Here is a 19,447-nt window from a genome sequence, read left to right on the forward strand (position 1 = left end):
CTCCATCTGCTGGTTCATGCCCCAAATGGCCACAACAGCCAGATCTGAGCTGATCTGAAGCCAGGAACCAGGGGCTTATTCCAGTTCTCCTATGCGGGTACAGGGGCCCAAGCTCTTGGACCCAGGCCACAGCAGAGAGCTAGATCAGAAGACAAGCAGCTGGGAGACAGATCTGTGTCCATATGCTGCAAGAGGAAGCTTATCCCACTTTGCCACAGCACTGGCCCCGCTACCACAGTTTTAATGATCTATGATTATTTAAAAATTTACTATATATGAGTGAAATGGTCATTTTTCCATTTGATTAGTGTTTTTAGCCCCTTCCTTTATTTCCATTGAACTAAGGTCTTTTTACTTTTTACTTGCTGAACTCTTTAGTGGAGCATTAAGCCCCTGATTGTAATGCAAATTAAAAATGTTAGCACAAAAAGATTAAGAATCTCAACATGACAACTGTCAAATAATGAAGTGGGGTTTCTCCTAAGTACAAATTTCATGCTTATAATGCCAGCCCTGTATATCTCTTCATCTTCATATCCCAATAGTTAGCAATGTTCCTGGTGAATCACAGGTGAATAGAAGCTTATTGAGGAATGTATAAATCTTCATCTAGATCAATCTGAAAATATCCTACTTTTATAGGACTTTCACAAAGTAACCCTGCATTATTAAAATGAGGGAGCCCAAAACATGTCAAATACATTTTTCTAAGTGATATAACAATTCACACTTCATCTTAGCCAAAAGGCCGAGAAGCGATTGATATAACAATTTCAAGGTAAAGTCAGATTACATGGTTTCCTGTGTCCCAATTCACTGCTTCACTTCCGATAGAGATTATTTTTTTAGAAAAGATTAAGGAAACAGACACAATACTGATCTTCTCTATTTTCATTTATTCAATGTGTAAGTCAACCCCCTTCAAGACAATATTAGCTAAAACCATAAAGATGATACAATCAGTGATGAATGTATTTTTTGAACTGTAATTTTAAATTATCTAAATATCTAAATACTAAAATATCTAAATATCTAACAGAGGCCTTTTTTCTTGGTGCAAAACCAAACGTGTACACACATGTATAGAGAGCGTGATTAAAATAATTTATAATATTTACTTGATTACCAATGATTGATTTTTTAAATTTCCAAATAGCAAAACTTTTTTTTTTTTTGCTAAGTGTTTTCCTATGACATATTTTAGAGAAAATAGAAATCTGAGGATGAGTTTAATCCTCCAAAGACTAGAAGGTATGTCTATTTGACATACCTAAACTGAAAAAAGGTTGTTTAAGGGAAATTTTTTTTTCTATTTTCTTTTGTGCTACAGTTGAAAAGTTCACAAGTCTCTGATATTTGCAGAGCACTGAAGAGAGATGAAAAGAGATATGACTGAATTAGTATTGGGAGTGAGATTTCTGTATGTGTTGAAGCAATGCAGGCTCTTCAGTCAATCTAACTTTTCTTCATTCCTCAAGATCAAGACAGCCTTTTACTACTAAGGACAATACTTATAGTACGTCATATCTGTATAGCATTTTTTATTTTTCAAAGCAGTTAGTTTTCTCACAATATCACCGTAAAAAATTAGGTGATTTTCATTTCCTGAGAGAATTGTCTAAACCAGCACCAAAAAAATTTCAGGAAAAAGAGACAATAAGGTTGAACAGTAAAGAATATGGGATCTGAGTGATCATTTGGAATAGATTATTTTTGCTTTCTTAGTATTTTCTGAATACCTTATCTCTTCATATAAGAAACTCAAAACATATGTTAATACTTCACCTTATTTTCAATTCAGTACATGTGATGATACACTCTGAATTCAGAAAATAAGTCAAGGCAAAGTTCTAAACTCAAGTGTTTGGTATTTTGAAAAACAAAATTGAGAAAAGTTCATAAATATTTTATGATAATATTTAACAATTCTACTTTATAGACAATCAGTGACTTGAATAGGTCCTAACCTTAGTAAATGCAAATAAAAATATTTTTGTAATATAACAATGTAATTTTTTGAAAATTAACCAGTTTCTTTGGGACAAATAAAACTCCAAAGATCACATTTCCACATATATTCTATTCTTGATGTGTCTGAAGTAAGAAATAATTAATGAGACTTGCAAAATCTGAAAGAAAAGGAAACAATAAGAGATCAACATTGAATTAATAATGGTTATTCATCAAAGTAACAGCATATAGTCACCAAGATGCATATTTTAAAAGAAAAATAGATTAGACAAAGTGAAGCAATTTTCAGAATAAGGTACATCTGCTGTGAATAAGAAGTCTGCAGAATGAATATTCTATAGTAAGCCAGTTAGTATCCAATTCATGTATAGAGGGAAATAAAAAAAATAGCCTAATAGATTTTAATTAAATGTGCTATGTCATTGAGCTAGATGCCTTGATAAATTGCTGATCAGCTTTTTGTTCATCATCTTTCCAGACATTAATCCTACAAAGCTGCTCCTTTTTGGTATAGGATCATGAGAAGTCGTGAGCAAAAGACAGAATGAAATATGGAGCACAGATCCTTATCCCCTCATTTACTTTCAAATATCCCAGAATGAACAAAAAAGACAATATAGACAATGATCATTTTAAAAGATTTTACTTTATTTGAAAGGCAGAGTCACAGAGAGGGAATGAGAGAGAGACAGAGAGAGAGAGAGAGAGAGAGAGAAATGAAGAACGAGAACTTTCATCTGTTTCACTCCCCCAGTGGCTTTAATGGTTGGGGCTTTGCCAGGCTGATGCCAGGAGCCTGGTATTCCACAAAGGTCTCCTACATAGGTGGCAGGTGCCCAAGGACTTGGGTCATCTCCGCTGCCTTTCCAGGCACATTAGCAGGGAGCTGGATTGGAAGTGGAGCACCCAGACTCCACCTGGCGTTCCAATATGGGGTGTCAGTGTCACAGACGAAGGTTTAACCTGGTGTGCCCCAACTCTGGACCCAGAATGAACATTTTAGAACAACATTATTGCTTGTAAGAATGTCTTTTTTATTACCATTCTGAGGCTAAAATGTTTAACAGTTGAAAAGATGAAACCTTGGATCAAAGTGAATCAACATAAAGCTTAAGATCAGTACTCTATTCTGTGAAACCATGTGTTATATATTTGTTCCAATACTATAGTCTCCACTACAGTAATCTGTAGATTCCAACAGTGTCTTTGAATCCAGAACGTGAACTTTTTTTCCAGTTTTCACTGAGATTGCAGCATAGAATCTTGTTTCTTAGTTCTAATGCTACATCTGACACCCTGCAGGTCACAGAATTAAAAGAGAAGTTTATTTTGGTGCAAAAGGTTTTTTAAAATTCTTGCACGGTTTTTGTAGTACTCTTCCTGCTGAGACTGTTCCTACTGCTAAGATACATAAACTGCTTGGGTTTATGTAGCAAAACGACAGAAAAATAGATCAGATGATAGATGACAGACTAGATAATAGATAGATAGACAGATAGATAGATAGATAGATAGATATAGATAATATCAAAACAATTAAATCATTACTTCCAGGATGAACACCTAGTAACAGTCTCTATACACTTGGTTGATTAAGGAATCATTGCTAGCCCCATCCTAGACTTGTGCTTCTCCTGGGCGTGATGAGTTTCAAGGTCCTGGATCTTACTGTGTTAATGTGTCTGATTAAGTTTCCACCTAGCTGTTCTGGAGTCTGTTATGCATAGTTTCTGCTTAATGTTTTGTATCTTTAAACATATGAACAGAAGCTTACCTCTGAAGCCAAAAGTCCAAGGTTAATTCCACTTAAAGTTAAAGCGTTAACATCATACCATGTGCTGATTTTAGAGTCACAACCCTAAGAAAAAGACACCACTCAGATTAACCTGGAAATAGAAATGGTAACATGCAAAATTCTACTACAAAGAAAAGACAAATAGAGAAAAAGAATTTGTCAAAGTTTAAACAAATCAACGTCATTCTGAAGACTTTTAGTTCATAGAGTTTAATATGATAGACCACAGGCCACATCAGTTGCTAATTTTAAAGTTGCTTAGATGTTGATATATAATTTAACTCAGAAATATATGAAATGTCAGAAGGGGGACTGCTTTTCTGCATAGTATTGCTATATATATACATATATATATATGAAATCATTTTAGGTGGTGATATATATATATATGATTATTGCCCAAGTGGTAGATGTTTCTTAAAAACTGTAATGCTCTATTTATTGATGAAATAATCATGTAACTGAAAGTATACATCTTAAACGTCATAGTATAAACTAAAGAATTAGAAGTTTTTGGGATGGAAATTCCTAGTTTATCAAGATTCCATATTTATAAATAAATATTGTTGCTGATAAATTTACCTCTTGTTTTTGCCTGAACTTACCTGTACACCACTTGTCATAGCAAGGGTCCTCTCCCTTCAGTTTTAGCCATCCCATGTACACTTTTGCTTCTAGTAGTGTAGTTCTCTTACCAATTCTACACACATATTTTTTGTCAAAATTGCCTCCTCTTTCTACAGTTTTTTTGCACAAAGGTTGAGGATGAAAGTTGACAGTATCTGGAGCACTTAAATCACACTCACAGAAAATTTATTAATAATTTTTTATAAATTACACAGTACTGTAATTCACCTAAATATGTCATCAATTTAGTGAAATGACTTAGAATTCAGTCCTCATATAGAATACTGTTTTAATGTATAATTTGCTCAAATTATAATTTATAAATTATAATTGCAAATTAGCTTGCAAAACAAACCAAAAATACACTATAAACACTTAGAGAAGCCTTTTCTTATCTTTACCTCTGGGTAAGTTGCATTCAGTGGCTCATCACAAAACCATTTTCCCAATGTAGAGTTTGTGCAAGAACATGGCACCTGCTCTGAATTTTCCTTATTCTTGTTCTTTATCCAGTCTGTGTAATTTTGTTGGCCACAACACTTCAACTAGGAAAAAGGTTTAAATTTCGCTATAAAATATGCAAATTCCAGTTGATTATATATTTCCATATATGTTGAAGTAGTTTTGTGTAGAAAATTATTAACTTACTCTCTTATTGAAATATGGGGACTCAAATAAATAAGGCTATAGTTATTCATTTGTTTAATTCTTTATTTTATTGCTGATATTGTTGTCAACCAAAGCTAAAGATCTCCACATATACAAATGGGTTATGGTTGGATTTTGTATGTGAATTTCATCTTATGGAAGATATATTTGGCATGCTCATATGTAGCTATGTTTAGGATCAGAATATAGAACAGAGATTCACCTGAGCCATATTTTGCTCCTAAGTACAGCAGTTCTTTTTATATTTATTGAGAACATTCTGCTATATGTTTAGTATACATAAAAAGAGATTCAGAGTTATTTTTAGTTTCTTATGGTTAACATGATGTTAACTTTCAATTTTGTATTGTGTATAAAATTGTCACAAAGAACCAAATAAAAGATAATAAAAATAGTTATGAAATAATAAAACTTATAAGAAATCTCTCATTTCTAGTGCTGATTCTGGAATCCAATTGAGTTGAGTTGGAGGATGAATCAGCTCACATATTAGTCACCTAGGAAATAAGGGAAGGTGAAGTGAATATTTCATTATTTTCTGAACTTGCTATTGGAAGCTATACCATCAGTAGTGCCTATGTTATGGTGTGTACCAATGGTCTTTGTACAATCTAGAAAAACAGTGCTTCAGAGTCAGGGTACTGAAAATTTAACCAACCAAACCTACATACACTATCTCAGTTATATCCATGACTGAGAGTTATAGCTGAAGTTTCATTGATAGTAGTGATATCAGACACAAGGTAATTTTCTTGCTTATCAATTTATGATCACAGAGGGTTTAGTCCTCTGCTACAGCTATAATGTAATCTGAAAATGCAATAAATGTACAGACCACATTCATCAGAGAAAAATGAGTAAAAACATTTGCAATTCTCTTAAAATTCAATTCTGTTATTATCCATACTAAAAATAATGACTGTTTTTATGTGCAGCATCTAGTGTAACAGCAAAGATGGTTCCAGATTGTGAGGGTTTGAAACTTGGCTCTGTCACTTACGAGCTGTATAATTCACATTAAGTTATTCAATCACTTTGTTCTTCAACTATAAAATGAAGATAATAGTTCCTAGCTCATTGAATTGAGAGTATTAAATAAATTAATATATGAAAACCACTTACAAAAAGGTCTGACACTATATAAATGGTTGTCATTTTCTTTATTGAATGCTTACTATGTTCCGGATGCCAGGCTATTTCTGGAAACCATTTGGCTGACAATGCTAGTTCTCTTACCCTTCCACTGACCTGCCCAGAGAAATCTGAACTGTGAAATAAAATTCTAACATTAACTAACAAGTATTAGTTGTTCGTTGTGTCTCATATCTAAAGCTTTCTATACACTCTACACAATACTTGGTTTATTTCTGCCAACCAGAAGTAGGGGTTACTATGCCCATTTTATTAAGATGGAATATGAAATGTACAGAATTATATGTTGATAAGGCTATGGCATGGCATTTCTGTGCTTCAGGCTCAGACGTTGACCACTGTGCTACTCTACTGCTAGCAGGGACTGCTGCTTAGTTTTACCTCTCAACAGGTGCAGCAGGGCACACTACCTCCCTTGGTGAAGCTAGTTAACCATGCACATCATTTGTCCCAGAGAAGGAGACAGCAGTTACAAAGGAAAGGATAAATCCTGAGATTTCTAAGTGGAGACAACACTGTCCCACCCAGTTCATTTGGAAGAAGTACATCAGCTTCTCATTCCTCTGCTCCTCTCACTGCCCCATTGTGTATCCTTCCCCTAACCCACAGCGGTCACTTTTACTTCTAATTTTTAGTTTTACACTAGTTGCATCTTACTGTTTTCTGCAAAGCATTTAGAATCATCCATTTTGGTATGTCTTCCGGCTTATCTTTGGATCCATATTCAGAAATGATCAAATCGATCTTATCATGCCATAGTTGGTAAACCTGTTGAAAATTGCATTAACAGCAAAAATTTTATAAAGATTTTTTCTGATGGAACCTCATAAGAGAGTATTCAATGTCAGTTCATTCATGCTTAATCCTAGTTGTTTTTTTTTCTTCTTTATTACTTTGATATCAACCTCAGTGAATGTCAAAGCATTTGTTCTTTACCTTTGTAATAGAACTTTGTTATAGAAAATGACGGACTTTGTTAACTTTGTCTATAGGAAGACTGTATGTTAGTCTCATTATTGGGGAGGAAGTAATTTTCCATGCTCCTAAAAACTAAGGGTTCCGTATTTGTCTTCATACTCTCAGGAAGCATTGTGAAAAACTTGGACCAAAAATGACTGGAGTGTACCCTTTCAATGGAAACTAATTTTCCTAACGTATTTCAAGGCTATTTTACTCTATGGGTATCTCTGCATTTTGTAGTTTATAACTTACATTCTCTTATAATTTTATAAATTGTGAGTAACTAAAGTTATAAAATGATTCTTGATCACAGCAATGCTAATGATTTTTTTGGTGAACTTGCAATTAAGTCCTCCTTTCTCCAAGACTGTTTTGCATATATTAAGTGATAGCCTATAGAAGTGTTGTCTTGGGACCAGTGCTGTGGAGCAGCGCGTTTAAGCCCAGGCCTGAAGCGCCGGCTTCAGGGTTCCGGTTCTAGTTCCGGCTGCTCCTCTTCTGATCCAGCTCTCTGCTATGGGCTGGGAAAGCAGTAGAAGATGGGCCCCTGTGCCCACATGGGAGACCAAGAAGAAGCTCCTGGCTCCTGGCTTCAGATCGGCGCAGCTCCAGCTGTTGAGGCCATATAGGGAATGAACCAGCAGATAGAAGACCTCTCTCTCTGTCTCTACCTCTCTCTGTAACTCTTTCAAATAAATAAAATAAATCTTTAAAAAAAAAAAAAAAAGAAGTGTCCTCTCTTTGGAATTTCCTTTGAATTGTTTTTTTTTTTCTTTTTAAGTTTTATTTATTTGAAAGTTAGACTTACAGAGAGAGAAAGAGAGAGAGAGAGAGAGATCCTCCCATCTGTTGGTTCACTCCCCAGGTGGCTGCAAAGGCCTGGTTCACCCAGGAGCAGGGGTTAGGAGCTTCATCTAGTTCTCTCATGTGGATAACAGGGACGCAAACACTTGGGCCATCTTTTACTGCTTTCCAGGGCCATTAGCAGGGAGCTAGATTAGAAGTGGAGCAGCCAGGACATGAACCAGCACATATGTGAGATGCTGGTATTGCAGGTAGTAGCTTTACCTGCTATACCACAACACCATCCCCCTGAAATGATATTCACAATTTACTGCATCCTTAATTAATCAAAATGCTAAAATCATTGACATATTTTTATAAGAATCATGGGTTTTTTATATTAAAATTATCCTTTTACAATATTGGTAAAGTTCAGAACACAACATCTTGACACATTGGATTTTTTTTTTTATTTGATAGATAGAATTACAGACAGTGAGAGAGAGAGACAGAGAGAAAGGTCTTCCTTCCGTTGGTTCACTCCCCTAAAGGCCACCACGGCTGGCACTGCGCCAATCCGAAGCCAGGAGCCAGGTACTTCCTCCTGGTCTCCCATGCGGGTGCAGGGACCCAAGCACTTGGTCCATCCTCCACTGCCTTCCTGGGCTACAGCAGAGAGCTGGACTGGAAGAAGAGCAGCCGAGACAGAATCCGGCGCCCCTACCAGGACTAGAGCCTGGGGTGCTGGTGCCGCAGGTGGAGGATTAGCCAAGTGAGCCACAGTGATGGCTGGCACATTGGTTTTTAAGTTAAAAGAAATTAAAAAAACTGCAGAAGCAAGAGTTCACTCTCTGTCCTGCCCCCACTTTTCTCCCTTGGATCAGGTCATAACAAATTCTCTGATTTGTCTCTCCTGAAAGTGGATCAGAAGACTCTCCTTCCAGACAGAGCCCCCCAAAATGTTAACAAATAGGCCTCATTAAGGTTTCTGAGTTTTATACCATTATCATATGCTTTTGTCCACCAATTATACTAGGTACAATGGCTCCCAAAAATACAGTCTTTCCTGGGGCTTTAAGTCTTCATTTCAGAATCTCTTGAATCATGAAAACTGTTTAAACAAATTTGTTATGCCTTTCTTTTGTTAATCTGTCTTTTATTATAGGGGGGTCTTAGCCATGAACTACACAACTGGAAAAGAAGCATATTGCTTTCTCTTCACTATGATACTACATAAAAGTGATCGAGTCTGAATGTTTGGGGAAAACACATTTCTGTTCAAAATATAGAGAAAAGTAACTTAAACATTTAAATGTTTATATAATTTTGATAACCAATTCCTTATTTGGCTCTCAACAATGTAAAAGGATAGGGAGAATAGATTTCCATTACCCGAGTGAGAAGACAAACATTCAGAGAATTAAATTATTTGCTCTCCCTTATAATGAGCTGACACTTTTAATATGGTTCATATAATATTATTCAAGGGACTGACGTGGTGTAAACGTGTTAAGATACCAGTGACGCCAGCATCCCACCTGGGTGCCCCTTCACTGCTCCACTTCTGAAGCAGCAGCTCTCTGCTACGACCTGGGAAAGCAGTGGAAGATGGCCCAAGTCCTTGAGCCTCTGTACCCACATGGGAGACCTGAATGAAGCTCCTGTCTTTGGCCTGGCCCAGCCCCAGCCATTGCAGCCATTTGGGGAATGAACAAGCAGATGGAAGATCTATTTCTCTCCCTCTTGCTCTCTAATTCTGTCTTTAAAATAATAAAAAAAAAAACCTTATGAAAAATAGAAGTCAGTGGGCACTGCAGCTCACTAGGCTAATCCTCTACCTGCAGTGCCGGCACCCCGGGTTCTAGCCCCCGTCAGGGCACCAGATTCTGTCCCAGTTGCTCCTCTTCCAGTCCAGCTCTCTGCTGTGGCCCGGAAAGGCAGTGGAGGATGGCCCAAGTGTTTGGGCCCTGTACCCACATGGGAGACCAGGAGGAAGCACCTGGCTCCTGGCTTCGGATTGGCGCAGCACACCGGCTGTAGCGGCCGTTTGGGGGGTGAACCAACAGAAGGAGGACCTTTCTCTCTGTCTCTCTTTCTCTCACTGTCTAACTCTGCCTGTCAAAAAAAAAAAATAGTAGTCAAATAATTTCCTATTGTATTATATTATCTTTGAATAATGAAACTAAATAGCTGGTGGGAATACTATAATGATTATAAAATGCATACTCATTAACTCTTAGTTACTCATACATTTATATTTTAATATATTGCAGAAAAATTTGAATAAAGGAGAATTTATATCTGTTTTATTTTCTAAGTTAACTTTTATTTGGAACAGAAAGATTTTTCCATTTCATATTGCTGGTAGGGGAGGAGGGAACTTATGGCTTCATTTATACTCTAAATCATTATCTGGGAGATTCAGAGTCCATCTGAATGACAGATTTGTATACAAGTATTTTCTTTTGTTTAAGATTTATTTTTATTTGAAAGTCAGAGTTAGAGAGAGGGAGAGAGACTGAATCCATCCATTGGTTCGCCCCCCTCTCCCCTCAATGACTGCAACAAAGCCAGTAGCCAGGAGCTTCATCTAGGTCTCCCATGTGAGTCCAAGGGCCCAAGCACTTGAGCCATCTTCTGCTGCCTTTCCAGGCTGTTTTCAGGGAGCTGGAGGAGAAGTGGAGCAGCCAGGACTCATATGGGATGCTGGCTCTGCAAGGGGTGGCTTAAGTTACAATGCCAGCTCACACAAATATTTCCATGTATAACTAAGTGATTGCTATGTAAATAAAATCCCCCTACAAATATTCAGTATGCCAAGCCTCCTATGAAGCACTAATACATCTTCAACACTGAGTTAGCCATTGTAAATGGGAAAAAAGAGCTGGAGGCTCATAAAAGCTTAGAAAAATTGATACAAACAAAGCTGTTAAATTTGGGGTCAGCCAATAAGTGTTCAAGTCCATACTCTGTCATTGGGCTAGGAAATATGTTAGCAATTATTTCTTATCTCAAAGGCTCAGCTTCCTTCTCCATAAAGTAAGACTAACCACGTGTCTCTAGAGGTTGTTAGGTAGAATAATAACATAATGTAATTAGAATGCTTATCAGAGTCACCAGCACTTGGCATTTATTAATTGGTAGTAGTTATTATTTTTAATATATGTAACAGAGGGACATCTGAATAGTATTGAAGCTCAGATGGGTGACTCAGATAAAACATATTTAGGCATTCAGTGTAGTTATGAACTATATTCAGGTTTTATCATAAGGTTCAAAAGTTTTGGGATCTGATACTCTACTACCAAAACAACTTTCCAAGATCCACCTTCTGTGTACAGTCCCCAAAATCCCACACACAGATGCATGGACAAATATGTGCAAACACATACATTTCAGATATGGAGAGAAGAAATTTTAGCTTTATTTATTTACTTATTTATTTTGACAGGCAGAGTTAAACAGTGAGAGAGAGAGAGACAGAGAGAAAGGTCTTCCTTCCATTGGTTCACTCCCCAAATGGCTGCCACAGTCGGCGCGCTGCACCAATCCAAAGCCAGGAGCCAGGTACTTCCTCCTGGTCTCCCATGTGGGTGCAGGGCCCAAACACTTGGGCCATCCTCCACTGCCTTCCTGGGCCACAGCAGAGAGCTGGACTGGAAGAGGAGCAACCGGGACTAGAACCCAGCATCCATATGGGATGTTGGCGTCACAGGCGGAGGATTAACCAAGTGAGCCACGGTGCTGGCCCTGAAATTTTAGCTTTAAATTACAGGCTAGTGACAGCAGGCCCTGGGTGATGAGACATGTAGTACAGATGCCAACCACAAGACAGAAAGTAGAGCTGAGGGCAACGATGTTACACAAGATAGATTTTGTTAAGTTTTGACCATTACATCAGAGAGTAAATACAGAGAAAGCTTATGAATCCTATAAATTAATCCGGGGCTGCTTCAAACTTAAAGGAAGAGACAATAACTCTTGAGAAGCTATTTTATTATTGGAACTTGAAAAGCTGTCACTAAATGATTATAATGGAGGTAGATATTAATTATGTTTTACAGATGACATAGGCTCAAGGCTAAGTAGGTTGTTGACCTCTATATGATTCAAGGCCATGTTCTTCCCACTATCAGATAACCATCCATGATACAGACATCTTGACTGAATGGCAACACTGAAATTTCATAATGAATTAACAGCAACCATAGTCGGTGGTAGTCAAGTTTTAGCATCAAAAGGCTTTTTTCTTGGCAATTTAGTATGTGTTTCTTTGAACTTAATTTGACAACTATCAATCTTACTCTAATTAATGTAATTATATGGCTCATGGCATCATCTGTGCAAAATATGTGAATTATTTAGTCCAGCTTATTTAAATAAAATTGCCACATTTCAAACTTTTACAAGTCTAGATGTATTTCTTTACAAGGTATAATATCATACAGCAATTGGTCAACAGTGGCAACCTAAGCTAGCTGCATGTGAAGGAAGATGGGGTACAGGGACTTGGGTACCTACAAAGCAGTGTGGCTTCTTTTCCCGCTATGCTGTTATTTATAACTATTTTCTCAAGCTTGGGCAACAAAACAAAAGAAAAGCTCCTCTTACCCATCCTTCTGACCTGAACGCTACCCCTTCATACACACAATTCTAGTTCTTCCCTCAAATAACTTTTCCTTCCAATGGCATTAAACTTTGGCTTAAAAGCACAAAGCTCTTAATAATATAAAGTTCACGATATTTAATTTCAAATAACAGGATGCACTGATAAGACTTCATTTTTCATACCTCCTCTTTCTTCGTGAAGATGAGTGCTGACACAATAGCCTGAACAGCAAAGGCAAATACCAACAATACTGCATACTAAAATAGAAAAAAAAAAAAAAAACAGAGGTGATAACTCTACTAGTATATATTTTAGATACAATTTAATAAGAAAATGTGCCTTACATGAATACCTCTGAAATTTCCTACTTTCCCAAATATAAGTTAAATTATTGAGATAGAAAGATAAAGGAAAAAAATCAATGAATCTGTGGATAAGAAAAAGATAGGAAGAAGTGATCATATTTCATAAGAACCTAACAGACTGATCTAATGGAATTGCTAATGACATCTTTTTAAATCATATCTAAAACTATTACAGAAGAGCTTTCAGGGGCCGGCACTGTGGCGCAGCGGGTTAATGCCCTGGCCTGAAGCGCAGGCATCCCATATGGTTGTCGGTTCTAGTCCTGGCTGCTCCTCTTCCCATCCAGCTCTCTGCTGTGGCCTGGGATAGCAGTAGAAGATGGCCCAAGTTCTTGGGCCCCTGCACACACGTGGACGACCAAGAGGATGCTCCTAGCTCCTGGCTTCGGATTGGCCCAGCTCTGGCTGTTGCGGCCATATAGGGAGTGAACCAGCAGATGGAAGACCTCTCTGTCTGTCTCTACCTCTCTCTGTAACTCTGTCTTTCAAATAAATAAAATAAATCTTTAAAAAAAAGAAGATCTTTCAATATCTGGACTTCTACTTAGGAAAAAAAAAAACAAAAAAGCAGAAAGAATAATGAAAGCAAATGCAATAGTAAATTTAATTTGGGATCTACATAAATCTTTAAGATTTATTTCTTGATTTATTTGAAAGTCAAGAGTGACAGAGAGAGAGAAAGGGAGAGACAAAGAGAAAGGGCCCTCCCATCTACTGGTTCATTTCCCAAGTGGCCTCAACTGCCGGGCAGAGGTGAGAGGGAAGTCAGGAGCCTGTGACTCTTAAATCCCACATGGGCACAAGGACCCAAATACTTGGGCCATCTTCTTTTGCTTCCTCAGGCTTATTAGCATGAAGCTGGATTAGAAGTGGAGCAGCCAGGATTTGAACTGGAATTCTTTTTTTTTTTATTATTATCATTTTTATTTATTTATTTTTTTGACAGGCAGAGTTAGACAGTGAGAGAGAGAGACAGAGAGAAAGGTCTTCCTTTTCCGTTGGTTCACCCCCCAAATGGCTGCTATGGCCGGTGCGCTGCGCCGATCTGAAACCAGGAGCCAGGTGCTTCCTCCTGGTCTCCCATGCAGGTGCAGGGCCCAAGCACTTGGGCCATCCTCCACTGCACTCCTGGGCCACAGCAGAGAGTTGGACTGGAAGAGGGGCAACCGGGACAGAATCCAGCACCCCAACCGGGACTAGAACCCGGGGTGCCGGTGCCACAGGTGGAGGATTAGCCTAGTGAGCCGTGGTGCTTGCCTGAACTGTAATTCTAATGTGAGATTCTGGCATCATGAATGAGGGCTTGACCCACTATGCTACAACCCAAGCCCCTGGACTAATTATTTGAAAATTTAAATATTGCTATGCAAAACCAAACATAATTATTTTCACGTTTATTAGACCATTATATTTCTTTGAATTTATGGTCGCTTCAGTCTTCTTCACCATAGCAGCATACATTATTATATACTATCTTGAATTCATAATTTTAAAAGCTTGGCAGTATGGATAGATATTAGACAAATATGTACTGTTAATATTAGTAATCTTGCATATTTTAAACATTTAATATTTTTATTAAATATTCAAATGAACTTTTCTACTTGACATTTTCTATTTTTATAGAAAAATATGGTCTTTATATCTAGAAATATAGAAATCACATAGAAATCTCACTTAACCTTCAATAATGAGACTAATACCAGCAGGAACGAATGCACAAAACCATTCTAAAAATGACTATGTATCTTGGAGTTAGAGTAGGTATATGGAAAATCACCTTTAAATGAATGAATAGCTCTTAAGCCTGTATGGCTTGACAAAAACTAGATTGTGAGAATAGCATGGTTAAAGGGAAAATGTGTTGATCAGCAAGTATTGGTATTTTCAGACGAGTGGAGAAAGGGTCTTAACAGCAAAAGATAGTGGTGCCCCCTCGATGTGGTGCTCAGAAGGGATGGTGCTGTCTTGGTTCCAGAATGAGACATATTCACATAACCCTTATGATGGTGTCTATCAGGCTTTCTCATTCAGATGCAATTAATAGTTGAATCCCATGAGACAAACACTTGTGAGGTGCTTAGGTTTTGCTCACACTAGTTTCCTCCTTTTTGCTGCTATGAACGAACCCCCAACACTATACCAGTAGTAGGCTCTACATTTCCTCTGCCTGATGGAATTTTGTAGCAAGGGAAAACTCAGGATCAGCCCGCAGGCCATTTCTGTCTGGTTTCCACAGGCAAAATCTTGAGGCCAAAAAGAGAATTGCTAAATGTCTTGGAAAGAGAGAATGTTATAATTTAAGTGGAGAAGGTAGGCTTTGGAGGATAGTGAAAAGAGACAGTGAAGTCTCTTTTTAGACTCAAAAGATTCTGAGGCTGATTCTGGAAGTCTGTGGGATCCCAGTGCACCTTGGCTTCCTGGCATTGCCCTGATGAGGACAATACCTAGAGGGAAATGATGGTGTGGTTTCTAGCCTTGACTAAAATGTTCGTGCCACGGTGATGTTCGCATAATAATAAGGAGCAAGAGTAAAAAGTGATAGCAACTCTTCCTATGTTAGGCATGATTCCTTTGGTTGCTGTGTAATCAGAGAGCTCTGTCTCAGGGAAGGATCCAAGGTAATGACTTCATACCAGTCCTTCATCAAAGGTTTTCACTGGCATGCCCACAGCATCATATGAATGCACAGCAGCCTCTTTGCAACCCTATGCCGTTCACAAAGCAGAATGAGTAGACTTGAATCAGGAACCACGTGATTTAGGGTGTATCCTGAAAACCAGTATGCAGAGCGACCACCCAGACTTTTAGTGTCAGGTAATAGCACAGTATCTCTGAATTCTTTCTGGTAAGGGACAAAATGACAGCAACTGTATTCTCTGCCTCTTTGACAGGAGAGTGGCTGGAAAGCACAATTAATTTGATTCAAAAAAGTTTAAGGATAAATTTCTTTTGAGTATATAAGCTGTGATTCACACCTGCTACATGTATGTACATGGCTTCTGTACAGGTCAATGTTACCGATTATAAATTATCTTTTCATATAATTTATGAGAGACAGTGGGCTAGCCAGATGTCAGGGTCTGTCCCATTCAGCACTTAAAATTTCTCTGTTAAATGCTACTGTTTGTTGTATCAATTAGAAGTTAGCTTTCCATGTGGCACTGACAGGGAGAAATGTAGACTAGAGATCCTACCTTCTTCCCTCCCTCATTCCTTCCTTCTCCTTTTTTCTGCTTTGATAAGCTACTTTGCTCGAGACTTTTACACACTCCATTCTGATTTTAGCCTTCAGATTCTTCAGTTTGGTAAACTGTAGTTCACCCTAGGAGATGGATTTCCATTGATGTGACACTGAAAATTAAATTACTTAGAGTGTAGGTATGGAGGAACTGATTTGATCCCTGGAAAACTAACCAAGAAACCCTTACCTGGAAGTTTATTGGGTTATTCCCAAGGATATATTCTTTTAAATATCATGGTGGCAGAAATCATTATTGCTTGTTTGTGTGACTTGATGCAACAATATAAGACATATATTCAGGTTTTTGAAGTGAAATACATACCAGGATTAGGAGCCATAAGATTTCTTTATTAATTCCCAAATAACCCAGTAGACAAAGAAGAACAATAGCAGATCCCATTCCAACCAAAATTTGAGAAATATGTATTATGAAGTGATTATTTTCGTCTGTGGAAACCACAAAATGACTTATTATACAGTTATTTTATTTCCTACTTAATAATAAATACAGCATGCCTAATATACAATTTGAATATTAATGCATTCATTTATTCACTCATCAACAATTTTGTTAATTAATATCTATGATTTAGGTGATCCTTTGTACACCATCAGCTTATTACTAATAAGGACAATTTCAATCAACATTTTATCTTTTCCCCAACAAGACTATTACTCTACAAGAGAACTTCAAAAACTGTACAGAAAAATTGAATTAAAAGATGTTTGCTTTGATGAAAAAATGCTGAAATCCATACATAGTTTTTCATAACATGAAGTCCCAGGAACCTGCTGATGACCCCAAATAACTATTCATATGGTCAATAAATTACCTGTTTAATGCCTAGGGGTGTGGCACAGATAATAGGAGTGTAAATATCAATATCATATTAATATGAGAATTGATCAAAATTGTTTATAGTAATTATCATGCATTTACTGTGACCCTGAGAATTTAATGTATTAATAAATTCCTTTAAATAATAAAAATGAAAAATACATGTATATATTTTAAAGAAAAGAACAAATACATAAATTAAGTATGCCCTAGGATTGATAAGAGAATGGTAAAGGCAGTGGTTCACTGGAGCCAGATTGTACTGCCTCTTAAAAGCCAACTGCTGAGGTGGGCATTTGGTGCAGTGGATTAAGCCACAGCTTTAGATGCTACATTTCATACCAGGATGAGTTCAGCTCCAGACTCTTCTCCCAATCCCAGCTTCTTGCTGATGTGTACCCTGGAAGGTAGCAGGTGATGGCTCAAATAGGTGGTTCCCTACCAATCACGTGGGAAATCCAGATTGGGTTCTACCTCCTGACTTTGGTCTGGCTCAAAACATGGCTGTTGTGGGGATCTGGGGAGTGAACTCGCAGATGAAAGATCTCTGTCTGTTGTCTATTTGTGTTGTTCAATAAGGTACCCAGCATCCAATAGCCACACAAAGATTTTGGGTAACTGAAATCTAACTTCATTCAATCCGGCCAAAGATAGGTACATGAAAACAACCCTTAGTCTAATGGTTTCTAAATTTCTGTCTACAGTGACCACAACACAAAACAAAGTGGTAAGAGAACATTAATATAAATAGCTAAAGATTTTTCCACAAAGTTAAAGGTAATCAATTATTTATATTTTTTTATTTAGGGAATATTATGTTTTATTTTTGGCACTGGGATGGTGACAGAATATGGTAAGTATATTTCAAAAGAAATTATTTTATGTGGGTGGCAAAACTATGTTGATCTCCATTATCTATTTTGTAGAATTTTGAGATTCCAGAGTTAACAAAAATACACAGTCTTCCCTTTTCTCATGCCTTTTGCTTAGTCAAGTTCATAAATTCCCCCTCCTCTTTTATGGTCTTGGATTCAAGTTCTATTTTTTAATAAATTGTTTCTGAAACCAGTTGACAAGGGCCTTCAGAAAGAACACTGGCTGATACTTAATGAATTTTAGAGAAACACTGCCACCTGCTGAATAGACAATGCATGCAGTTATCTAAAGGGATGCCTTATTTATTTCATTGAGAGAAAAAATAATACATACCCAAAGCTGTCAAAAAATTATTTCTATCTAATAAAAGCCATGTACCAAATCCTACAAATAAAAGTCCAAGAACCTAAAAAAAAAGACAATCGACAATCACTTTTAACTAATTGCCCAAAAAAACCATTATTTTTCTTGCACTAAATGATTAAGATTCTTACCAAGAAAGCTCCATTAATAAGATTAAGAAAATACTTAAAAATTAATATTTTGTTTTTTCTTAACATTCTTTTTCTCCCTGGATATTGATGGTCCTGAAAAGATAACCAGAACTTTTAGTAAAACATCAGCACTACAGTAACTTTCAATAACCATGCTTAATCATGTCCTTTACATGTGCATTTCTCTTTTCCCATCAGTTGGCAGTATAGCATCCATCCAGCCCCAAATATAGGGATGTGTTAAAGATATCATGAAATTGTACTTGTATTTGTCTTTTTTTTTATTTCTTTGTTTTTTTTTGTTTTTTTTTTTTTTTTTTTTGGTTAAGCAGTTGAGATGGAGAAGGCATTTATATAACATGTTAATAATCAACCTTTCTGCACCTTCCAGTAAAGTAAGAGATTTTATTTTGTTTCATCTTCTTGCTAGAAATTCTCCTCAACCTCTGCTTAAGCTCTTTTTCGGGTCTGGAAATTCCATTTCTTAGAATAATTCCAGTTCTTCATTGAGACATTGTTTCATTGAGAAAGGCTTGGAGGCCTTTCTTTAAGTACAAATTTTTGCCTCTCTATTTTTTCACATACTTTTCTTTTTCCCATATTAAATTGAGGTAAAAGGTCTTATATTATACCAATATAACTCTCAAGTATAGCACACAGTATGTACTCAATTGATATTTGTTGAATCAATGAATGGATGGATGGATTAAATTAGTTAATCTATAATTTAGTTTGCTGTACAGTTAGGAAAGGAACTGTATAAGTTTGTTTTCATTAAAAAATATTTTTCTGATAATCAGTTTTCATAAAACACTTGTGGAGAAACCAACACTTATCCCATTGATTTTGGTGATTTATAATTTTATGTGAAGGTCTTAAATTTCCTTTGGTATGTTTCTGAGTTTTCTCTTTTTTTTTTCATTGTTTCAACTCTAGCTAGCACCACAATTTAAAAAGTACTATGGTTTATGGGGTTTTAACTAATGTTAACTATGTATAACTGACATAACAAAAGCAGATATAAGGAAACTAATGTGAAGCTAGTTAGGAAGAAACCAATGCAT

The 19,447-nt window shown here is 36.8% G+C and overlaps 1 protein-coding gene across 6 annotated transcripts in view; it reads right to left on the reverse strand.

Moving 5' to 3' along the window:
* The window catches only part of TSPAN19 (tetraspanin 19), a 49,036-nt gene that overhangs the window by 23,213 nt on the left and 6,376 nt on the right, over positions 1 to 19,447 (reverse strand). For 3 of the 6 annotated variants that reach the window (XR_016216226.1, XR_016216225.1, XR_016216224.1), the window contains exons 2-9: positions 18,384 to 18,476; positions 18,223 to 18,295; positions 16,498 to 16,622; positions 12,749 to 12,823; positions 6,872 to 6,982; positions 4,795 to 4,938; positions 3,746 to 3,829; positions 1,968 to 2,129 (exon numbers count right to left, since the gene is read on the reverse strand). Coding sequence is in view for 3 of the 6 variants with exons in the window: in XM_051845715.3 (XP_051701675.1) it covers positions 2,061 to 2,129; positions 3,746 to 3,829; positions 4,795 to 4,938; positions 6,872 to 6,982; positions 12,749 to 12,823; positions 16,498 to 16,622; positions 18,223 to 18,295; positions 18,384 to 18,449 (747 nt within the window). In the remaining 3 variants the exon portion in view is untranslated. Of the gene's footprint in view, positions 1 to 879; positions 2,130 to 3,745; positions 3,830 to 4,794; positions 4,939 to 6,871; positions 6,983 to 12,748; positions 12,824 to 16,497; positions 16,623 to 18,222; positions 18,296 to 18,383; positions 18,477 to 19,447 lie in introns of those variants that run through there. The other 3 variants (XM_051845715.3, XM_089307547.1, XM_089307548.1) reach the window with 3 other exon arrangements.

This window comes from Oryctolagus cuniculus, chromosome 11 (assembly GCF_051225735.1).
Source record: "Oryctolagus cuniculus isolate XC-2025 breed Fujian yellow rabbit chromosome 11, ASM5122573v1, whole genome shotgun sequence".
NCBI lineage: Eukaryota > Metazoa > Chordata > Mammalia > Lagomorpha > Leporidae > Oryctolagus > Oryctolagus cuniculus.